Consider the following 18667-nt stretch of genomic DNA (forward strand, 5'->3'; position numbering starts at 1 on the left):
AAGCTAAGCTTTCTGGAAGGTCGTTCCAGACTTCCGTCTGATAGCCAATTATGAGGAGCTTCAATGATCCCCAGATAGAAACAGCGATAACCTACGGTTGTCGATTCCGATGTGATCTTCTGTATAAGAGCTTGATGCTAGATAGAACTTAATATGTAGCCATCAGCAATTTGCCCAACTCAAACTTTCATCACAACAGTGTACTCTACCTCTTCACCATGCCTTTCAAGCGCAGCTTCAACACCGTAGGCGTCCACTGCGGCGGCGAGGTCTGCGACGTTGTAGTCGGCGGCGTTCGCGATGTCCCCGGCAAGACAATGTACGAGAAGATGATGCACTTCTGGAAGAAAGAAGACCACCTTCGAAATTTTCTCCTCAACGAACCACGAGGCTGTTCCGCAATGTGCCACAACCTCGTCTTGCCTCCCACAAACCCAGAAGCCGACTATGGCTTCATCATCATGGAGCATGAAGAGTACCCGCCCATGTCGGGAGCAAATACCGTTGCGACGGTGACGTGTCTGTTGGAAACGGGCATGGTGACCATGCAGGAGCCTGAGACGGTTGTTAAGCTTGATGCGCCGGCTGGGCTTGTTACTGCTTATGCGAAGTGTGAGAATGGGAAATGCAAGAGTGTCAGGTTCCATAACGTACCTGCTTTTGTGTTTGCCACCGAAAAAGAGATCTCGGTACCGGATCTAGGCACGGTAAAAGTCGACATTGCATATGGAGGGATGATTTACGTGCTGGTAGATGCTGCATCGGTTGGTCTGAAGATCAAGACTACGGAGGGCGCCAAGCTGGTCAAAGTCGGAGAACGCATTAAGAGAGCTGTCATGGAACAAACGGACCCGGTCCATCCCGAAAACCCTGGTATCCACGGCGTCACAATTATCGAGTTTACAGAGCCCCTCTACGAGTACAAGGACGGAAAGGCAGCAAACAATACTGTCGTTGTGTCTCCCGGCCGCTTAGATCGAAGCCCCTGCGGAACAGGAACATGTGCCAGGCTAGCAGTTCTCCACGCTAAAGGAGAGCTGAAGGAGGGTGAGAACTTTTATCATCGCGGCATCACTGGGACAGAATTTGTTGGTAGGGTAGAGGGAACAACCAAGGTTGGCGAATATTCTGCTATTTATCCCTCAGTCGAAGGGCAAGCATGGATAACAAGCTTCAAGCAAGTTGTGTTGGATTCCACGGACCCTTTCCCTGAAGGGTTTCGCGTAGGAGATACATGGCATCTGGACCCCGAAGAGTAGACATGTTTAAGAACAATGATACAGAAGCTGGCCGGTTTATCGCGAGAAGTATGCAAATGTCTACAAAGAATCCCTTGTGTCACTGACTGGAAGTTACAACCACAGCGACTCCGTAGAACACCAGCTTCTTAAGGGAGGCATAAAACTTTGACACCTTTATCCAGGACAATAAAAGAACTTATATAAATTTAGTATGTTTCAGGACATCTTTAGGCTAGTTCATGATGTCTTCATCTAAGCTTTGAGGTTTTGCCCTCTGGGGCCTTCTTTGTCCTTCCGAGTTCAGGGGGACTGACGTTCACAGAGGTTTTGCCAATATCGTATACTAAAATAATCATGTAGACTGTATTTTGTCGTGTTGACTTTTATGAATCTATATCCGTGTTGAAAAAGAGCACATATCTTGGTGATTCGCTCACTTACCTGCTTGTCTCAGAGCTTGCTCACTAAGAACAGGGCATATTATCCCCCAGACAGATGTATCGGCTTCTCATATCAAAGGTCCTCTTTAAAGACCCATCACTATCAACGAATAGAACTGTAAGTACGTCTTAGGTGCCGTTGTATGACACGCTGGAATTCTCTCAGGCACTGTGGAACGGATAGGTTAGGTACCCTTATCGGCGTCACAACTCATATATTGCACTGATCGTATCGTATCCTAGTGTGAAAATGGTCGCCTTCTATAGAACTCACTGTCCTCAGGTTTCCCCTCATCCGGCGCATCCACAACATCACGGTCCAAAAACCACGACGGATCGCCCTCAGTCAACACCTGACTCCAACCATTCCCCATCCACCGGAGCAAATTCCCCGTAGGATCCGCACTCTCAAATTCATAATCCTCCCATCGCGGCGCCCTCAGGACCTCAAGGCACTGCGCAGAAGACCCAGGCCAAAGGGCTACAACTCGTGACCCGAGTCTACCGGCGCGATACCACGATGAGCACTCGTCCGTGTACACAGTACCTTTGAAGTACTCGTCTATGTACTGACTGAAATCAGCTACACGCTCGGGCTTGACCTCGATGGTAGCGTAGTCTTCCTTTTGAAGCTTGCGGATCGCCTTGACGATATAGTCGCCCTGTGCTTCGAAAACACTGAGCAAACTGCCTGAGCCTAGACCGCAATTGGGGCCTGCGATGAGGAAGAAATTGGGGAACTCGTCTACTGCCAGTGAGATATAGGACTCAAAGTGCGGCTTCCACTTTTCCGCCAGCGTTGTCCCATTGCGACCGATTATTCTGAACGTCGGCGGTATTGAAACACTTGGACAAGAAACTTCTGGTTTTGTCTGCTGCCTAGAATGAGGCTGGTATTGAAAGTCAGTCATCATGATGACCGAAAGACCTGCAAGTCTGAGCACAAACAATGGCGTTGCTGGAGTCGTAAGAGTCACTGATTCTGCGAAGACAATAGCGATTGTTTGTAGGCTTCAAGCTACGACAGGGACATCGTTACCCTCTTCTTTGCTGCTGAGACCAGGCTGTGTTTCTATGTAAAACAACTCGAACATACTGATACGCTTCTGGGTATCTCATTAGCTTGAGCCGGCTTAGGGGTGTGAGAAGGTTTCGGAGGTTGGGGGCCTGGTGATGTTGGTGAGCGATGCAGCAACTGGTGGTGAATTTGAGTCGGTATCAGGCATCGTCGGCTTTCGGCTGCACAACCTACGAGCTTCGCTTGTGCTTGCGTGGCAAACAAGATTATGGATGTTGTGAATCAGAGTGAAAAAATGGATAACAATAGGAATCAATTGGAAGTGAAAACAATGCGCAGTTGCCAATCAGTGACAGTGTGATGCATCCGTCACCGATTTCGTTTGTGGCAGTGAATCAAACAGGACAGCCACAGTGAATCACTCTATAAACTGAAGAACAAGAGGCATCGTTTGAGAATGACTCAATGTGAAATCGCTGTTTGGTGCCAATAACTATAGACCTGAGATTCTGCATATAAATACCGAAGCTCCCACATCTCTGCCCTTCTCTCTTCTCTTCCCCTTCTCCTCAGCCTTCTTTTCTTCTTTTACCAACATCCGCAAAGTGTTCCTTGGCTACGAGCACATCTTCATTCGACTTCAGGCTTGGTGCCTTTGTATTACTCCCAAGTCAATACCGCTTTGACTTACCATCAGTTCTTCTTCGCTATCCATATCTGCAAGCCAACGGACTTTGCGTATATACCCGCCGCGTGGTGACGAATCTCACTGGTTTCTTTTCGACCCTTTCTCTTTGTGAGTAAAAATCTCTATCACAGCAGTTGTACGTCGCTGGTAAGTAGCCCATTGAACTCACTCACAAAGCTAACAGGACTCTGGGACAGTCATTGCCAAGATGGCAACAACTACCTCGATCGACCGGCTTCTACTCACGGAGCTCCCTACCGACCTGCCATGGCCCCCAGGAGCGGCTCGCCAGATGTGGGCTGTTGAACTCAAGCGTGATTGGAAATATCTCGACACGACAGACGATGTACCCGGTGCTTGGAGGGGCAGGATGCCGACAGACCTATTGGTGAACGGTCGCCTCCCACTCTTCAATAAGGAACCAGGTTATATGTTCTTTCGGGGCAATAACACTGCCATGGTGTTATTTTTCAAAGGCACCAAAAAGATCCCAGGTAAGCTGCAGTCTATAGCCCATTGCTTGCATTTACAGACTAACGATACAATCTAGTCGTCTTGCCACTCAGTATCTTGAACATTGGGGCCAAGTTCCGTACTTTGGCTGAGCAGACAGTCGAACTACTTCCGGCCCCGGTTTCTTCTATTGCACCCCAGACACAGAGCATAACTCAGAACAACGATTCGATACTTGAGCGATTCATCCGAACACTTTGGTGGACATTTGCTACCGTGCCCAATCAACTCAGAGGGCTTGGAGCTACAAACGAAGACCTCGCTCTTTGCTTCGGCGGACAGAATCTACGACAGAATGTTGATGCTATTTACGCAGCTTTCATTCCTGACGTCTTGAACGTCCTCAAGGACGGACGGTTCTCTCTCAAGAATATTCTGGATCTCCGACACGTTTCGCCACACTGGCCTGGTCGTCCCACTATCTACCTACGGGTTTATACACATCCCCGAGGCCAACCTAACGGGACATACCGCGATACCTCTCAAGCCGATATCAACCATCATGTGGGCTTCTACGTTGGTAAATCTATCCTCCCATGGGTCCGGCATCGCGACCATGAAAGACGCACCGATTCTTGTGATGGGGTTTATGAAGGGCACTACCAGATTGCACGAAAGTCCCGAAAGGAGCATAGACATATGATCCCTCTTATGACTTTTGATGAAAGAACACCTACTCATATTCTCAAGATGGCAGAGCAAACAATGATGATTGTACTTCGAACCTACCATCCTGTATGCTTTGTTCCAGTCGATATGAACTCCAAGGGTAGCTGGGTACAAATGCAGTGCAAAGCTCAATTTATACAGTCAGTCGCACGTTCCGTGGTTTCGGCCATAGGTTGGCCCAAAATAAAGCCCCATGGTTGCAACATAAGCTCTCCGATGTTTGAGCTTGACTATGGGGGTCGAACTTATTTTGACTGTTTCCCTATGGTCCCGGGAAAAGCATCAGCTCTTGGTGACGTGTCTGCTCGCACCTTTACAACATATCGAGTCCGGAAATCTATGACACCTATTAATGGTCGGTACACTATTCCTCTGCGTACTATCAATCAGCAAGGCGTTGTTCGCACTATCTTCTTTTCATTCCACACAGAGGTTTCTCGGCTACGAGGCCCAAAGCCTCCTGATGCTAGATTTGGTTACCTCGTCTTTGAAGTGATGGATGATCATAAGCCACATGATCGTGCTTGGCTTGGCGTCCCATCCGTAGGCCAGTATGTCAATTTTGATGAGGCATCTTGCTTTTCCGTCAGATTTGAGTGGTTTGACGAAGGGCAACAAACGTGGCTTAGTATGCCAATGTATCGTTACTATAAAGGATACACGGAAATGTCTGGCTATGCTGAGAGACTCGACGTTGAAAAGGCTTTGGCACCCTGGCGTCTTGCCATGGATGTCCTTCAAGCTATAGAGGGGCGAGTATACACAGAACCACTCGACGGGTTCCCTGAGAGATTGAGCATCCTGCATGCCAGAAAGCTGGAGATAAATCACTTGGCCCAAAAGTATCGATGGGTCTCTCGGGAGTCGCGCGCTCCTCGTCCTGTACCAGCGTACGCGATCTGGGATGACAATTTTCGATTAATCAAACGCCTGTTCGACACGGATCTAACCCATATTGCAACCACGGAGCCCTACGAAAAACAATCCGATGTCATGAATCGTGAGGCCGGTGATCAACGACGAGTAAAGGGCGTACACAAGTGTGATACATGCACGTACATGGGGGTAGGCATGAAATGCATACGCGATGAGCGCAGGACTGATGTCTGGGTTTGTAAATGTTGTTCTCTCTTCCACAGACCTTGCACATTCACAGCACACAGTGATAAACTGCAACTTTGGGGAACTGATCCGCCCCTCTATCAGGCAAGCAGATTTTCTCAACACCCGACAGGCCCACACCGTTTCTTGGCGTACCACAATTCTATGACTCCTGCACAGCTGTGCGAGGCAACTAGAGTGCCCGTCCCTCTACCTGAGCATCTTTTGGAGGAGGCGGAAGGGGAGGAGGAAGGCAGTGGTGATGACGCGCAAGGTGACGGCGATTTGGGCAGTGGTGAAGAGTGAAATCGATTTGATGTTCCTTACGCGAACTCGAACACATGTCAATAGCAAGATTACTGTGGACACTGGAGGCCTATGGACAGTTGAAAGAGCTTAGCAGGAAGTTTCATCGTTGATACAGTCAACTCAGATAGTTAATGCCACCAGAGTTCAGCTGTGAAATGACTTGAATTGCAAAAGTGTGATGCGAACTTTCGCTTAATTGTGTTAATCGCTGGCGAAATCATATTCTTCATGCCTCATGACAAAAATGCTTGATCACTGCCTGATGAGACTTCAAGCCGTTCGCAGAGTGCTAATGCTCGTTTGTGTGAGATATGTATCGAGAAGACTGAAGGTGGTTTCTCAACGCTCTGATGACAAGGCAATGATACCTTACTTACCACCAGGGATATCCCATGAGCAACTTTCATGCCTAAAATGTCCATTGCACTGCATACACTGAGGTTAAGCCCATCTGAAGCTCGAGCCCGCCCTTCATGGTGGCCCTGATCCTAAAAGGGAAGCCAGGATCCATCAAATTCAAGCAAGCTGATATTGAGTGGGATATCTCGACTATCAACAATTATGGCGGCATTTCCATCATATACATAGGCTGATGAGGGTCCATTTGTAAGGGAGGTAGGCAATGATACAGCCCGGGCGGGTCGTGGGGTGACATCAGACCCCGGAAAGCAATTGGTGGGGCTACGGCTCAGAGCCTCAATCCGAGAACTTCACGTCCTTTTACTGTAGTAACGTAATTTGGGTTCTCATTTACTGTGAGCCGTTGCCTTTGTTGGTGACCCAATTAAAACTTTGAGTTTACAATCCGGTTCTAAGGAACGAGATTTACAACTTTGGCTTAAGTTTGAAGAGTACCAGAGACGAATGGGACAGCGAGTTCTCAGCACTTGAGCTCCACCGTCCGTTCGCACGGCCTGGGCCGCACCTGCGATGAAACCTTAGAATGGGTGTTGTTTACTTTCCCAACTGCATGAGAACCTTATTGGATTGACCACAGAACCCCTCGATCTTTTGAGCGTCAAGCGGCTGATTATGAGCGAAAGACACGGGCTAATCAACGATACTTCTAGCATTCTTTCAAACATTGCCAGGCATCGAAGCCACTTCAACATTTCACACAGAGGACGCGAAGGGCGGCATCAGGAATGAAGAAGATCTGAGAAATTTGCCAGTCGGTGGGAAGTTTCTGAGCGTCCGGCTTACAATGAGCGCGTCTGTGAAGCCTGAGAATGACCGATCGGAGGGCATAACATTGGTTTGTGAACCAACTCGATCTGATATTCGCAGGAGAAGATCATTGATCTCACGACTCAGAACAATCAACGTCGCCGTAGTACCGAGCTGCCCGGTGCTTGCGCTTCAGAGGACCGATAGCATCGACATCCACACACTCAATAGTAGCTTCGCAGATATAGGGGCCGTCGCGGTCTTTTACACGAGAAGGAATGCAGGAATCCATACCTCTACGCAGATACTCAGCAAATTTGGCGGTCGAGCCTTCTCTTCCATGGTGTTCCTTACCAGAGACGCAAGGGATACCGAAATCTTTGCTATTTTCTCTAAGACATATGGGTTGATGCCGTGAAAGGGGAATTGAGATTTTCGACACGTGATGTCTCATACACTGAAACAGTCCAGAGAATAGCGGCCATTCGCTCGCAAACGCATTTAAAAAAAAAGAGAGCAGATCGGGAGTGAAGAGAATCAGGCTGGCCAGTCTCGAAGGAGGAACAGCAGTCTTGTTAACCATAAAGCTACAGGAACAGGGCTTTGGATATTTAAAATGGTTTATCCAAATACTTAATATCAGCATTGTATCTTTACAATATAGTTCAAGATCGTATCATCGCGTGTTCTTGACCATTATGAATTTACTCAAAGCTTCCTTCGGTTCCCAAAGAGACCCCCTTAAGCAAGGGTAAACTTCAACTCAATCTCAATTTTGGCGCCTTCTTGACTAGATCTTTGCAGAGTTACCTCCTAGACAGAAATTAATAAATATAAAATAATTGCATTGTGTCTGAAGGGGAAACTATCAAGATGGAGGTTAATATACTTTCTTTTTCAGTGTTCCAACGACAGAGTGGGAGGCATTTGGGATCAATATCGCTATCGCAAATCAGACCGGTGCTTGAACTGGGTTCCGATACGCCGTTATGTCTTCCCGAAAAAACAAAGATTACTTCAAGTTATCTCTCATGTATATCCCCCAAACTCGAACTTTCAGATCCCATTGGCGGCAACCTGAGTTTCCAGGCGTAAGTGTGAGGTGGGCCGCTCCTTCTTTCCCAAGAATTGACCCGTGTGCCTGCCACCTTGGTTGTTCCTTCCACATGAGCGATGCAGGAGAACTTTGAGATTGGGTAGCAGAAGACACAAATGTACTTAGGTACCTAAGGTAGTTTAGAGAAATTGAAACCATTGAGATGAGCCTTGAGCTGGAACTTGTCACCAATTTTACTGGTAATTGTCCATGATTGTACTGAGATCAAACTTCCAGATTTTTTTTTATTTTCACGCCAATTTTACTATCCAATGATGGTAAATCAATCTTCGAACGATGCTCTCGGAGATTGGAGGATTGTTGACGAGACTTTGAGTATGGTCCTTCCGGACAAAGAGCCGTCTTTGTATCAACCACCAATCCCCGACCCAGCACCTCCTTCCCCGCCGCCTCTCCCAAGTAAGTATTTATTACCATATCTCCATAAGCTTATAATAGCTTATATTTGCTTATTCAGTGGAGCATGAAGCTGATAAGTCTAATAATAGTGAGCGAGCTAGTGGCTTCAATTGAAGCCAAAGTCCAGCGAGCAGCTGTGGCTGCTCGACAGCATCTTCTGGGGCCCTTGTACGCCCATCTATCTAATGTACAAGTTGACTGGTCACTGGAGGGCCAGAGTGTTTGCCGTGTGGTTGGTATGAAATGCCATGGAAAGAAAATGCACAAGGTTTATGATCTTAAGAGGCATTTGGTAAACGATGAGCACCGAGTAAGTTACAAGTGTCTATTCTGCAAGTTAGTTACGAATACTGATTAGATTTGAACAGAATTACAATGCAGCACTTGCTGCTGCGCAGGCCGAGCCTGCCTCATCTCCATCTGTTCCCGAACCACCAACCCCGGTCGCGCCTGCCCCTGAGATGGTGCCGCCAGGGGATGGAAAATCCCGTGGCAAGGCCACTAAACGTCCCAGGCTGGCCCTGGATGCTATAATTCCGGATTCGGAGGGTGAGGGTTCGGAGGATGTTTTTTACCATGAGCCAAGCCCGAAACGACTCCGCCGTTCGGCGAGAACTTCGGTGCGGCGACGTCAGTTTTAGAGTACTTGTCTGTCATGCAGATTCAGAAAGGTCCGCTGTGATGTCTCCGTACGCGGTCAGCCATGCACCAATTGTCACCTCGACTGCAAGAATTGTCTGGTGGTTGGACGCGCTTCCAGGCTGTAAGTAGCTCCCCTCTTGATTCTCTCGATAGCTCTTTTCTTGCCTTTACTAACTCACATCGTCTCAAGAAATCAGCAGGTACCAAGGAACGAGACAAGCTGGTCGCCCCGAGATGATTATCAGGGAGACGATCGGCAGCTGTCGGAGCAACTGGAAGACGACGAGGTTGATGAAGCCAACAATGCCAATGACTCTGAACCTCCCCCCACAGGCACTGAGACACTCGATGACCACCCTGGGTTATCCTTTCATACACCCAGCCTCGACCCTGGTTTGTTGACATTCGGTGATGCTATCGACGACACTGCCTTCTTTGAAAATCGCCCTGGCGACAACGAGACAGAGACCGCAGAGATACACTCGACGTCATCTAGATATGATGATGGTCCACCCGTCATAGGTAGACAACCCATCCTCACTATTTACTCCACTGCATCTTGGTCCTGATATCTAACCAGATGCAAACAGAAACAAGCTCATCAGAACAAAGTTCAACGCATAGTCTCAAGATGACGGCTCCTAACATTCCATCTACCCGACCGGGAGCCCAGAGGACCAGCACAAGTACTACAGTGCTCTTCGTTCACTATCCGTACCTGAAAGTTCACAGCATTCATTCGATTGCTCAGCAAGACCTCAACTACATGGAGGCTCAAGGATGTTTACACGTCCCAACTCGACCGATTCTCGATAACTTCGTTGAGCAATATTTTAGACACCACCATCCTCTAATTCCGCTCCTCAATGAAGGTGACTTTTGGGAAATGTACTCTCAGAAGGAATCCACAGGTCCTCAGGCCACCATGTCACTTCTGGTGTTTCAGGCTATGCTTTTTGCTAGTTGCAACGTGAGTATATCCTTTCTGTTACATAGTTTGATACGGCGTCATGAACTAACAATATCAACTTTTCTAGTTCGTGTCTCTTCACATCATCAAGCAACTAGGTTTCTCGAGTCTTAGAACTGCTCGAGCAGAATTCTACAGACGAACAAAGGTTAGTGTCAGAGCAACCCAATGGTCCGCCACTAAATTAACCAAAAACCTGCAGCTGTTGTACGATCTAGGATCTGAAACGTCGTCACTCCCTTTAGCTCAAGCAGCCATTCTCATGATGGGCTGGGTACCACCCTCGAACACGACCCTAAATCCCTACAAGACCTGGCTGAGCTTAGCCATCCAGCACGCCAGAAGTATCAACGCGGATCGATACACAGAAGTGCCAGAGCTAATAGAAATTACATCCACGAAACAGCGGAAATACCAAAATTCTCTCCACCGCTTATGGTGGTGCTGTGTCATCATGGATCGTATCTCGCCGCTCTGCACGCGTTTTAGTCTCCACATCACCCACGACCGTTTTGACTTCAAGAACACAATCCCTTTGGGCGCCGAACACCTTCAGGACGATATATATCGATCGAGCGTATTCACTCCGGCTATTAAACGACGACAAATAGGCATCTTCTCCAAGTTCCTTGAACTCATGATTCTTTTGACTGATGTGCTTACCCTGACATACCCGTTTGAGGACTCTGTTAGGTCCAAGTCACGATTTGCCGAGGATGAAGACCTCGCCTTTGAGAGATGCGAGGCCTCCTTGAAGGCCTGGTATGTGAGAGTCTCGGCCCAGTTTCCTCCTTTTGAGAATGAACCCAAAGACTCTTATGGAAAAGGGAATGATCAGGAGAAATCCATTGTGCTACAGACGAATCTCATGTACATCTACTATCAGTGAGTTGCCCTATATCTCATTTCATCCTAGTTAGACTAAGCAATGGTGTAGCACTGCATCCATTGCACTCTGTCACTATAAGATACTTCGGCAGTCTCTCACATCCGATTCTGCGGGTGAAGATACAGCAAGGCCAGGGCGAAGTTTGAAACTCCAACAAAGCTCATTCGAGGTGCAAGACGCTGCTCAGAAGATCACGAAATGCTATGAGGAGCTTACCCGCCGTCGCTTGGCCCGTTGGCTCCCGATATCAGCGTAAGTCCAGTAAACAGAGCACAGCACTTGAATTTGCCACTCAGTTCTGAAACTAATGTTCTTTTATAGGCTTGCTTGTCTAGCCACACCATTGACGCTTCATACCATCACCGCGCGATTATCATCGCTCAGTAATGAGCTGTCATGTAACGGATCCGTAGAAGCCGGCTCAACTCCGGCATCAAATCAGGATCGACTGAAAGTATTAGTTGAGACAATGAATGCTTTCTTTCCCCAGTACTATGGTGTAGAGTGGGTGAGACAGACAGCGAGACACGTTGCCAATTTAGCCCAGATTGACAGCCAATGTCTATTCCAAGCCAGCGGGAGTTCTTTCACAGACTGGTGTCAGATTCTGAGAAGTCAACCGAACATGTACCTGAGAATGATCTGGACTGTCGATGTCTGTATCAGCAAAGGCAGGCAGCCGGAAGAATTTGACTTCCCGGCATGGCTACGCTGCTTGTTGAAGAGGAGCAAAGGATCAAGGACCAGGCCGCGTCGATTATCGTATACGACTGAACAAACTGTTAGACAAACAGGCCTCATCGACGAAGACCTGCTGGCCTTTGTGACTGACCCCAAACTCTCTGCCGCCGATGGGGATATCTTTGGTGAGCCATTGCTAGAATTGTTCGATCCGCAGAAGCTCGGGATATCTTATGATCAACAGAGGAACGGGATTGGTGCTGGTGGTAGCTCATCTCAGGGGGGAGTGGATAGAATGGATTGGGACTTGGTTGAAGCAATGCATGATGCCACTGAGAACATACTGGATCGGTTGGGTGCAGACTTCATGGCTTGAGGTTGCCTTGCAGGAGAGCAAGGAAAATTTCAATGCTGTATTCAGTACCACCATTGAAACGAGCACGGTAACATGGTAGAACCGGCAAAATAACGATCTTTATGATACATTATGAGATTATTCTTCAGGTTCTACAAGCAAAAGTACAGCCTATATAACAATTAAATCATATCAGGAACTCCTACTGAATCCATCCCTCCTTTCTCATAGTCTCCCTCGTCCATTCATCCAACTTCTTCGCCAACTCCTCATCTTTCGTCGCACTATTCTGCCACCAAGGCTCAAACAGCCGATGGTAGATCTCCATATACTCTCCACTCTGTTCAGGTTTCATATCCGGACTGGCCGCGCAGAAAAGACTATTCCACGAGCCTCGATCGGCAGTCCAGAGCAGTTTCATACATCTCAGCAGCGACATGAGTCGCAAGCTCCCAGTCTCAGCTGAATCCACACTCGATGAGAGATTTGTCTCTACAAGGCCGGGATGAACTGATGTCACCCATATCTCGCCTTCTCCGTTATGCGAGCCGGGACCGTACTTCTTGTGGAGGGTTTTTGCGTGGAGAATGTTGGCGAGTTTGCTTTGGCCGTAACGTTCCCATACACTTGCCTCTTTTAGGGATGTGTCATCGAAGTTGATGCCGTTCTTGGGGGCCATTAGGTGGCCAGATGAGGAGAGGTTGACGATACGTACGCTGCCAGGGGGTGATGACTTTGATGTTTCCAGCATCACTGGAAGCAGATGCTCTGTGAGGACCCAGTGGGAAAGATAATTGGTCTGCCACTGAGCTTCATGCCCGTCTTTAGTGATATTAAATGGTGTAGCCATGATACCAGCATTGTTGACAAGGCCGTGGAGGGATGTTTCCAGAGAGAGGAATTGCTTTGCGGCAGCAACAACACTTCCGAGGTCCATGAGATCGATTTGCAACAGGTCAATCTTGGTTGAAGGATGATTCTTTTGTATCTCTGCAATAGCTTTGTTTCCTTTATCGCGAGATCGTGAACACATGTAGACGTGAGCTCCATGTCTCGCTAGGTGGGATACGGTGTAGAGTCCCCTGCAAAACGGTTAGAGATCAAGACCTGTTGGCAGAAGGACTGGGAGGAGACTTGCATTCCAGAGTTGCCACCTGTGACGACGTACACTCTCCCAGTGAGGTCCGGGAGGCGATCGGGGTGAAAAGTCATTGTCATAGATGTCTTTTAAATCGAGTTAAGTATTAAGTAATAAAAGATTAGTGTTGATGAGCTGTAGTAGTTTTGAGATGGTGTGAATAAAAACTTGAGAATCTGTACTAGAGCTATCCTCTTATATTCCGTTGTGGTAAAGTCCGCAGCAAAAGTCCGAGGTTTAACTCCATAGCTAATTCTATCGTGCCTTTTGCATGTCAAGCAAGTGTTGTGAGCAGGCTGCATGAAGACAATAAGTGCCTGGCCAATCACAATACACTCCGCAGCATTAATGCAAACCCAGAAACGGACGAGTGAGCATGTTGCATGACGCTAGAATATTTCAAGCTGGACTATGTGGCATCAACCAATCATCTTATCGCATTGACTCTCTACCCTTGCTAGTCTGCGCCTCCAAATCCACTGTCTTTAGCCGTCAGACACGACAATGTGAGCAGCCTGCATTTCCTTTCGACATCAACACTTCATAGTTTCAACATGTCGATTCATCAGCAAGAACCATGCGTTCAGCTCACTTTCATGCCGCAATTAGCTGAGGTACGAACCCAGAATATGGTTCGGCACAACTTACTCACCAGATGCAGGCACTAAGCCTAGAAGACGACTGGACCGGGACAACAGATGCTGCAGCAAGAAGGCGGGCACAGACGAGGCTGAACATGAGAGCATACCGCACGTCACGTTCCATACCCCATGGTTGCTGAGGCTAATCAGAGTGGACAGGGAAGCGTAAGGCTCGAGAAAAGAAGGCCATGGCGTCCAAGGCTGAAGCGGAGACAATCAAATCTGAACCAGTGGTTCAGTGCTGGGATATCAACCAAGAATCGATGTCCATCGTCCCAGCATCTCATGCCAAGAAGATCTACGACGCAAGGCAGCCCCTACTACCATACAGGACCAAGAAGAATCAGTCAAACGTCGCCTTTCCACTCAGTTCAGATCATCTTATTACACTTCTCCAATACAACGCCCTCCGCGCCTTAGCCGTCAACAGGACTTTCATCTCCGGCATGCTAACCACGCCCCTTGACTGCGGCGATGAGGAGATTATCCACGTAGTCCCATACCCGACCAACCCGAATTCTCTCCCTTCAGCCCTACTCCCCACAGTTCTACAACAAACAGTCATGCACTGTGATTGGATTGACGTGTTTCCCTCCCCAGAAGCCCGGGACTGTTTGATTCGAGCCTATGGGACTTTCGACGAGGATGATTTATGGGCTGATTGCATTGGTGGTTTGTATGAGGGCTTTCCTGACGATGAGATGGAAAGACGTGGCTTGATTGCTTGGTCACCACCGTGGGATGTAGCAGGATGGGAAATGTCAGAGGGGTTTGTTAGGAAATGGGGTTGGTTATTCAAAGACTTGTCTGGGCCGTTGGAGGCGACGAATCGGTGGAGGGTTGATAGAGGTGAGGAGCCTCTTGACCATAAAGATTATCCGCCATGTCCTCCCGTATCTGGTTTTGTTATATCAGAATTTTAGTCTTAACGTGGATCTTGCAATCGAACTAGTCTAGGTGAACTAAGAAACGTCAAGACTTTCATCCTAAACAATGAGAAGTTTATGTTGAACAAATATAATAAAAATTCAATATGCTCTAGAATAAATACTTTTAGCAACTGAAGTCAAGATTAGATGGTTTCTTGCTCCCTTGGGCCACTGTATTCACCTCGTATCTTCACATATACAACAAGTTTAACCAAGTATGACTCTGTAACATGGCGAGACTATTCCGACAATCCCATTAATTTCCTAAATTAGGCTTCAAAAATCAAAACTATGAAAAGATATCCTTCTCGATCCAGCAGGTCTTCTCCCAGCCATTTGCCCAAAGATACCGCAATTCACCGGAACTAATCACACCTATGCCAGCATCAATTCGTTCTTTTCTCTCCTTTAAAACAGGAGCCCAGTATGCCTGCAGTTCACGCAGCTCGTCAACAGCCATTTTCTGTTTCTGCTGCAGGATCTCTACCTGTCGTTCATCGATCAAGTGCATTAGAGTTATTCTCGGCGCCCTCCATTCGCCAGCGGAACCATTTTGGCTCTTCCAGTACCTAACAAGTTCCAACTGCAGGTATGCACTCCGAGTGCCAAAAGTACCCCAATCTGCAATATTAGGTGCAGGCCCATAGCCGCGCGGTTTGCCAATCTTCGGTCCGTAATACGATTCTTCCCTAGGGTCGTAGTGGTACATTGTTCGTAGTAAGGATGTTTCCTCCACTTTCACGCATTTCCAGAGATTCCCTGTATCGTAACGGTGTTGCTTCGGAGGTGGCTTGGCAGGATAGCCCGTGTCTCTCGTCAGTCCCTTGGGGACAGCGTTTCGGGTCCAGTCAACCACAAGAAGCTCTTCAAGGGCCGTGAACTCCTTGTGCTGTGGATACAGGCAGAGTCTACTACAATCATGCCACCGGGCCGGCTCAAGGTCTCCCGGCACCTCGTAGAGACAATGGGAGAAATCATCAATAGCCAGGCGATGTACTCTGATAGCATCACCGGGATCAAACTGCGTGATATTGCAAGTATTCTTATCTTTAAATAAGATATCTCGATCATGGTTGAACCAGGTTCTTGGCCCATGAGACTTAGTCTTAAAAGCGAGCTAATATCCCATCTTTATGAGAAAGTCTCGCGATTCGAAGCAGGTATGAAGCAGGACTGGTATTGGAGCATTGCTGTAGAAATATACCCTCACGCGGTTTTCGTAGTTTTTGGATTTTTGCCAGTTACAAAAGCCTCCTTGGTAACTGGAGACCTGCCAAAGTGTATAACATTCATCGAAATTGACAAACTCAGCTTTGAGGTGGACGACACGAGCTGGTGTGGCGAGGAGGTAGATTTCGTGCCGGATCTCCGGCGGGAGGCTTTGAAAGTTGGCCATTGCGTGTATCTAGGAAGTGAATGAAGTAGATTAAAGGAGTCGACTGATATTCTGGGGCTTTTGACGTATAAATAGGTGCAGAATTATAGTTATGCACTGAGAAAAAGCTCAACCTATGAGAAAGCTTCTTACGTTAAGGTTTAATTATTACGCAGTCTTTAAGTCGATTCCTTTGTTTGAAAGGTTTGGTCAACATTGACATCTTTACTAACTTCAGTGTTGTGTCATAAGCTCTCAGCCACAGATCTCAACTGCAAATAACACATCTTTAAACTAAGGCAAGGTTTGTAATTTTGATTGTGAACTAGAAGAAAATGAGGACAGAAATCTCAGTGGCTCTCAGGGTATCAACAAAGCTTCCATTGACAATACGCGTACTTCAAGTATCACAAATTGAAATTATTTGACATAGGTCTTTTCCATCTGTCTTAACATGTTTTAGGCTTCTGGTGGGCTGTGCAATGCCAGTTTCTTTGCTCTTCTAATAAGCTTACAGTATCAGCATCGAATCTTCTAGTAGATGTTTATAGTATGGTGCAATGATGTGTTCTTTTTTCCTGTACTGACATGGTGAAGTTTGCTAAAATTTCCCAATAAGTCTAACGTGATTGTTCTTACTCAATCCAAAAAGTCTATTTATACGGAACTTTGTTTGCAGCATTCTGAAACCGATGCGTTGTTCTCGTTGGATATGTTGATGTTCAGCGTCGGTGAGGAGGTGCACGGGTTTGAACTTGGGCAGCTTCCCGCTTGGCCGCCCCAATTCAGCCCAGTATTTCGCGAAACTTGACTCCAAATATTCTCGTGGGTGATCAAGAGATCCCCATTTCTCGTAAGGCTCGCTGAGATACTTGGCGAGATCTGTGTCTTTTGGTATGGTCGTTGGAGGGAAGACGGTCAAAGAATTGCACCAACGGCCTGGCTTCCATGAGTGCGGGCGCCGAAGATCAGCTAAGCGAGGAAGACAACAGAGATATGCATCAATTTTTTGGATCTCCGTAAACTTGCAGAGGTTCCTGGTATCATAGCTGTGTCTCTGTGGAATAGGATCGGGGAAATATCTTTCGCTGGACTTGAGCCAAGGCCCGTAGAAATCTATCACGTTTCTAGTCCACTCAATGAGAAAGACCTCTTGAAGCTCCCCAAAATTCTGAAGAGCAAACCTGATAGCTTGGTCATAGAGGCCCATGTCCTCCCTCTCGTAGGCTATTCTGTGAACTCTTTGGGTATCTCTGCTGGGGAACGGATTGATGCCTTCGTATATCTTGACCAGTGCCCCTATGTCGAGAAACAGGGTATCTCTTTTGAAGTTGAACCAGAATCGCCGCCCAGTTGATGGGTCCCGGAAAACCAGCTTGTGGCCAGTACGTGTCAGAAAGTCCCGGGATTCGGAACACATGTGTAGCAGAGGGGGAATGATGGTACTGCACGAGAAACGCCCTTTTCTGTAATCAAGATCGGACGTTGGGTATGGGCGTCGGATGTGAACAACACGGTCTGGTGTGGCCAAAAAATATATTTCATGACGAATCTCTGGTGGAAGATCCATTACACGGTGAAAGGACTGCAAAGGCATGGCGAGATGTTCGCTTGTGGTGTAGAGTGTTTGCTCATCATGAAAGCGGGAGGGGACTCACTTTTTCTATGTTTATTGTTGTAATTAAGATTCTTGATTGGCTTTGTTGGCGCTTAGGAGTCGGATCATGGCTAAACAAACTGCGAACTTCTCCTTTCATGTCGCCATCATATTTCCGTATGCTCGCGTGCTTTGTATTATGAGGGCATCATCGATTTAGACTTCATACGGGTTTATAAGAATCGCTACTTTTCAAGGGGAAACAAGAAAATACAAGGTTTCTATCTCAAGTGACAAAAAGACTTAGGTCAGTCTAATGCAGGCTGAATACCTTCAGACTCCCTAATCATTTTTTATCTTGATTTAGGGTCAGAAGTTTTTTGCTCCCCAGCGCCTGTATCACCAAAGCTTCAAGACTGTGACTGTGGATGATACAACTTTATCTGATACGTAAAAGAGGTACACTTGAAACATAAGCTAAGGATGAAAACGAAACCCGTGGCGGAATATTTTGTACGTTCTGCCGACAGGGGCACAAGGTGTGATAATCCGTGATCGACGTTTCACTTAATAGAGATCCGAGGCTGCATTACAAAAGATACATAACATAAGATTTTACACTATCTCAATTGTGCGACTTTTGAGAGAGGATAGTTTGAGTTCAATGATGTATCATCACTCACTTTAATTAAAGTCTATCTTCTCAAATGCTAGTCAATGATGATGGGACTCCTAGCAATGGATCGATGCAGATGCTACTCTGTACCTGCAGATAAAGCCCAGGTACC

General features: G+C 47.2%; 9 protein-coding genes across 9 annotated transcripts; 5 read left to right on the plus strand and 4 right to left on the minus strand.

The window, feature by feature from the left end:
• Nucleotides 1–218: 218 nt before the first annotated feature.
• Nucleotides 219–1259, plus strand: FOBCDRAFT_241234 (proline racemase family; the record flags this gene model as incomplete). Its single annotated transcript, XM_031185816.2, has 1 exon — nucleotides 219–1259. One exon carries the CDS (start codon nucleotides 219–221, stop codon nucleotides 1257–1259), a length of 1041 nt encoding a protein of 346 aa, XP_031036951.2.
• Nucleotides 1260–1920: 661 nt separating this feature from the next.
• Nucleotides 1921–2595, minus strand: FOBCDRAFT_275937 (uncharacterized protein; the record flags this gene model as incomplete). Its single annotated transcript, XM_054705135.1, has 1 exon — nucleotides 1921–2595. One exon carries the CDS (start codon nucleotides 2593–2595, stop codon nucleotides 1921–1923), a length of 675 nt encoding a protein of 224 aa, XP_054561110.1.
• Nucleotides 2596–3595: 1000 nt separating this feature from the next.
• Nucleotides 3596–5976, plus strand: FOBCDRAFT_251504 (uncharacterized protein; the record flags this gene model as incomplete). The annotated part of the gene is made up of 5 exons (XM_059610945.1): nucleotides 3596–3881; nucleotides 3938–4635; nucleotides 4674–4787; nucleotides 5026–5679; nucleotides 5776–5976. The coding sequence occupies 5 exons, from the start codon at nucleotides 3596–3598 to the stop codon at nucleotides 5974–5976; spliced, it is 1953 nt and encodes a 650-aa protein (XP_059465185.1).
• A 2541-nt stretch (nucleotides 5977–8517) lies between these two features.
• Nucleotides 8518–9303, plus strand: FOBCDRAFT_275939 (uncharacterized protein; the record flags this gene model as incomplete). Its single annotated transcript, XM_054705137.1, has 3 exons — nucleotides 8518–8662; nucleotides 8752–8972; nucleotides 9031–9303. 3 exons carry the CDS (start codon nucleotides 8518–8520, stop codon nucleotides 9301–9303), a joined length of 639 nt encoding a protein of 212 aa, XP_054561112.1.
• Nucleotides 9304–9343: 40 nt separating this feature from the next.
• FOBCDRAFT_241236 (uncharacterized protein) lies at nucleotides 9344–12220 on the plus strand (the record flags this gene model as incomplete). Its single annotated transcript, XM_059610339.1, has 7 exons — nucleotides 9344–9425; nucleotides 9458–9826; nucleotides 9895–10274; nucleotides 10342–11159; nucleotides 11212–11415; nucleotides 11485–11617; nucleotides 11654–12220. The coding sequence occupies 7 exons, from the start codon at nucleotides 9344–9346 to the stop codon at nucleotides 12218–12220; spliced, it is 2553 nt and encodes an 850-aa protein (XP_059465186.1).
• A 181-nt stretch (nucleotides 12221–12401) lies between these two features.
• Nucleotides 12402–13411, minus strand: FOBCDRAFT_138286 (uncharacterized protein; the record flags this gene model as incomplete). The annotated part of the gene is made up of 2 exons (XM_059607994.1): nucleotides 12402–13281; nucleotides 13323–13411. The coding sequence occupies 2 exons, from the start codon at nucleotides 13409–13411 to the stop codon at nucleotides 12402–12404; spliced, it is 969 nt and encodes a 322-aa protein (XP_059465187.1).
• A 458-nt stretch (nucleotides 13412–13869) lies between these two features.
• On the plus strand, nucleotides 13870–15005 carry FOBCDRAFT_226831 (uncharacterized protein). The gene is made up of 3 exons (XM_059609720.1): nucleotides 13870–13951; nucleotides 13999–14086; nucleotides 14138–15005. The coding sequence occupies exons 1-3, from the start codon at nucleotides 13892–13894 to the stop codon at nucleotides 14899–14901; spliced, it is 912 nt and encodes a 303-aa protein (XP_059465188.1). The 5' UTR covers nucleotides 13870–13891; the 3' UTR covers nucleotides 14902–15005.
• A 191-nt stretch (nucleotides 15006–15196) lies between these two features.
• Nucleotides 15197–16303, minus strand: FOBCDRAFT_275943 (uncharacterized protein; the record flags this gene model as incomplete). The annotated part of the gene is made up of 2 exons (XM_059611507.1): nucleotides 15197–15928; nucleotides 16112–16303. 2 exons carry the CDS (start codon nucleotides 16301–16303, stop codon nucleotides 15197–15199), a joined length of 924 nt encoding a protein of 307 aa, XP_059467392.1.
• A 580-nt stretch (nucleotides 16304–16883) lies between these two features.
• Nucleotides 16884–17879, minus strand: FOBCDRAFT_275944 (uncharacterized protein; the record flags this gene model as incomplete). The annotated part of the gene is made up of 1 exon (XM_059611508.1): nucleotides 16884–17879. One exon carries the CDS (start codon nucleotides 17877–17879, stop codon nucleotides 16884–16886), a length of 996 nt encoding a protein of 331 aa, XP_059467393.1.
• Nucleotides 17880–18667: the final 788 nt, after the last annotated feature.

This window comes from Fusarium oxysporum, chromosome VI (assembly GCF_013085055.1).
Source record: "Fusarium oxysporum Fo47 chromosome VI, complete sequence".
Lineage (NCBI taxonomy): Eukaryota > Fungi > Ascomycota > Sordariomycetes > Hypocreales > Nectriaceae > Fusarium > Fusarium oxysporum.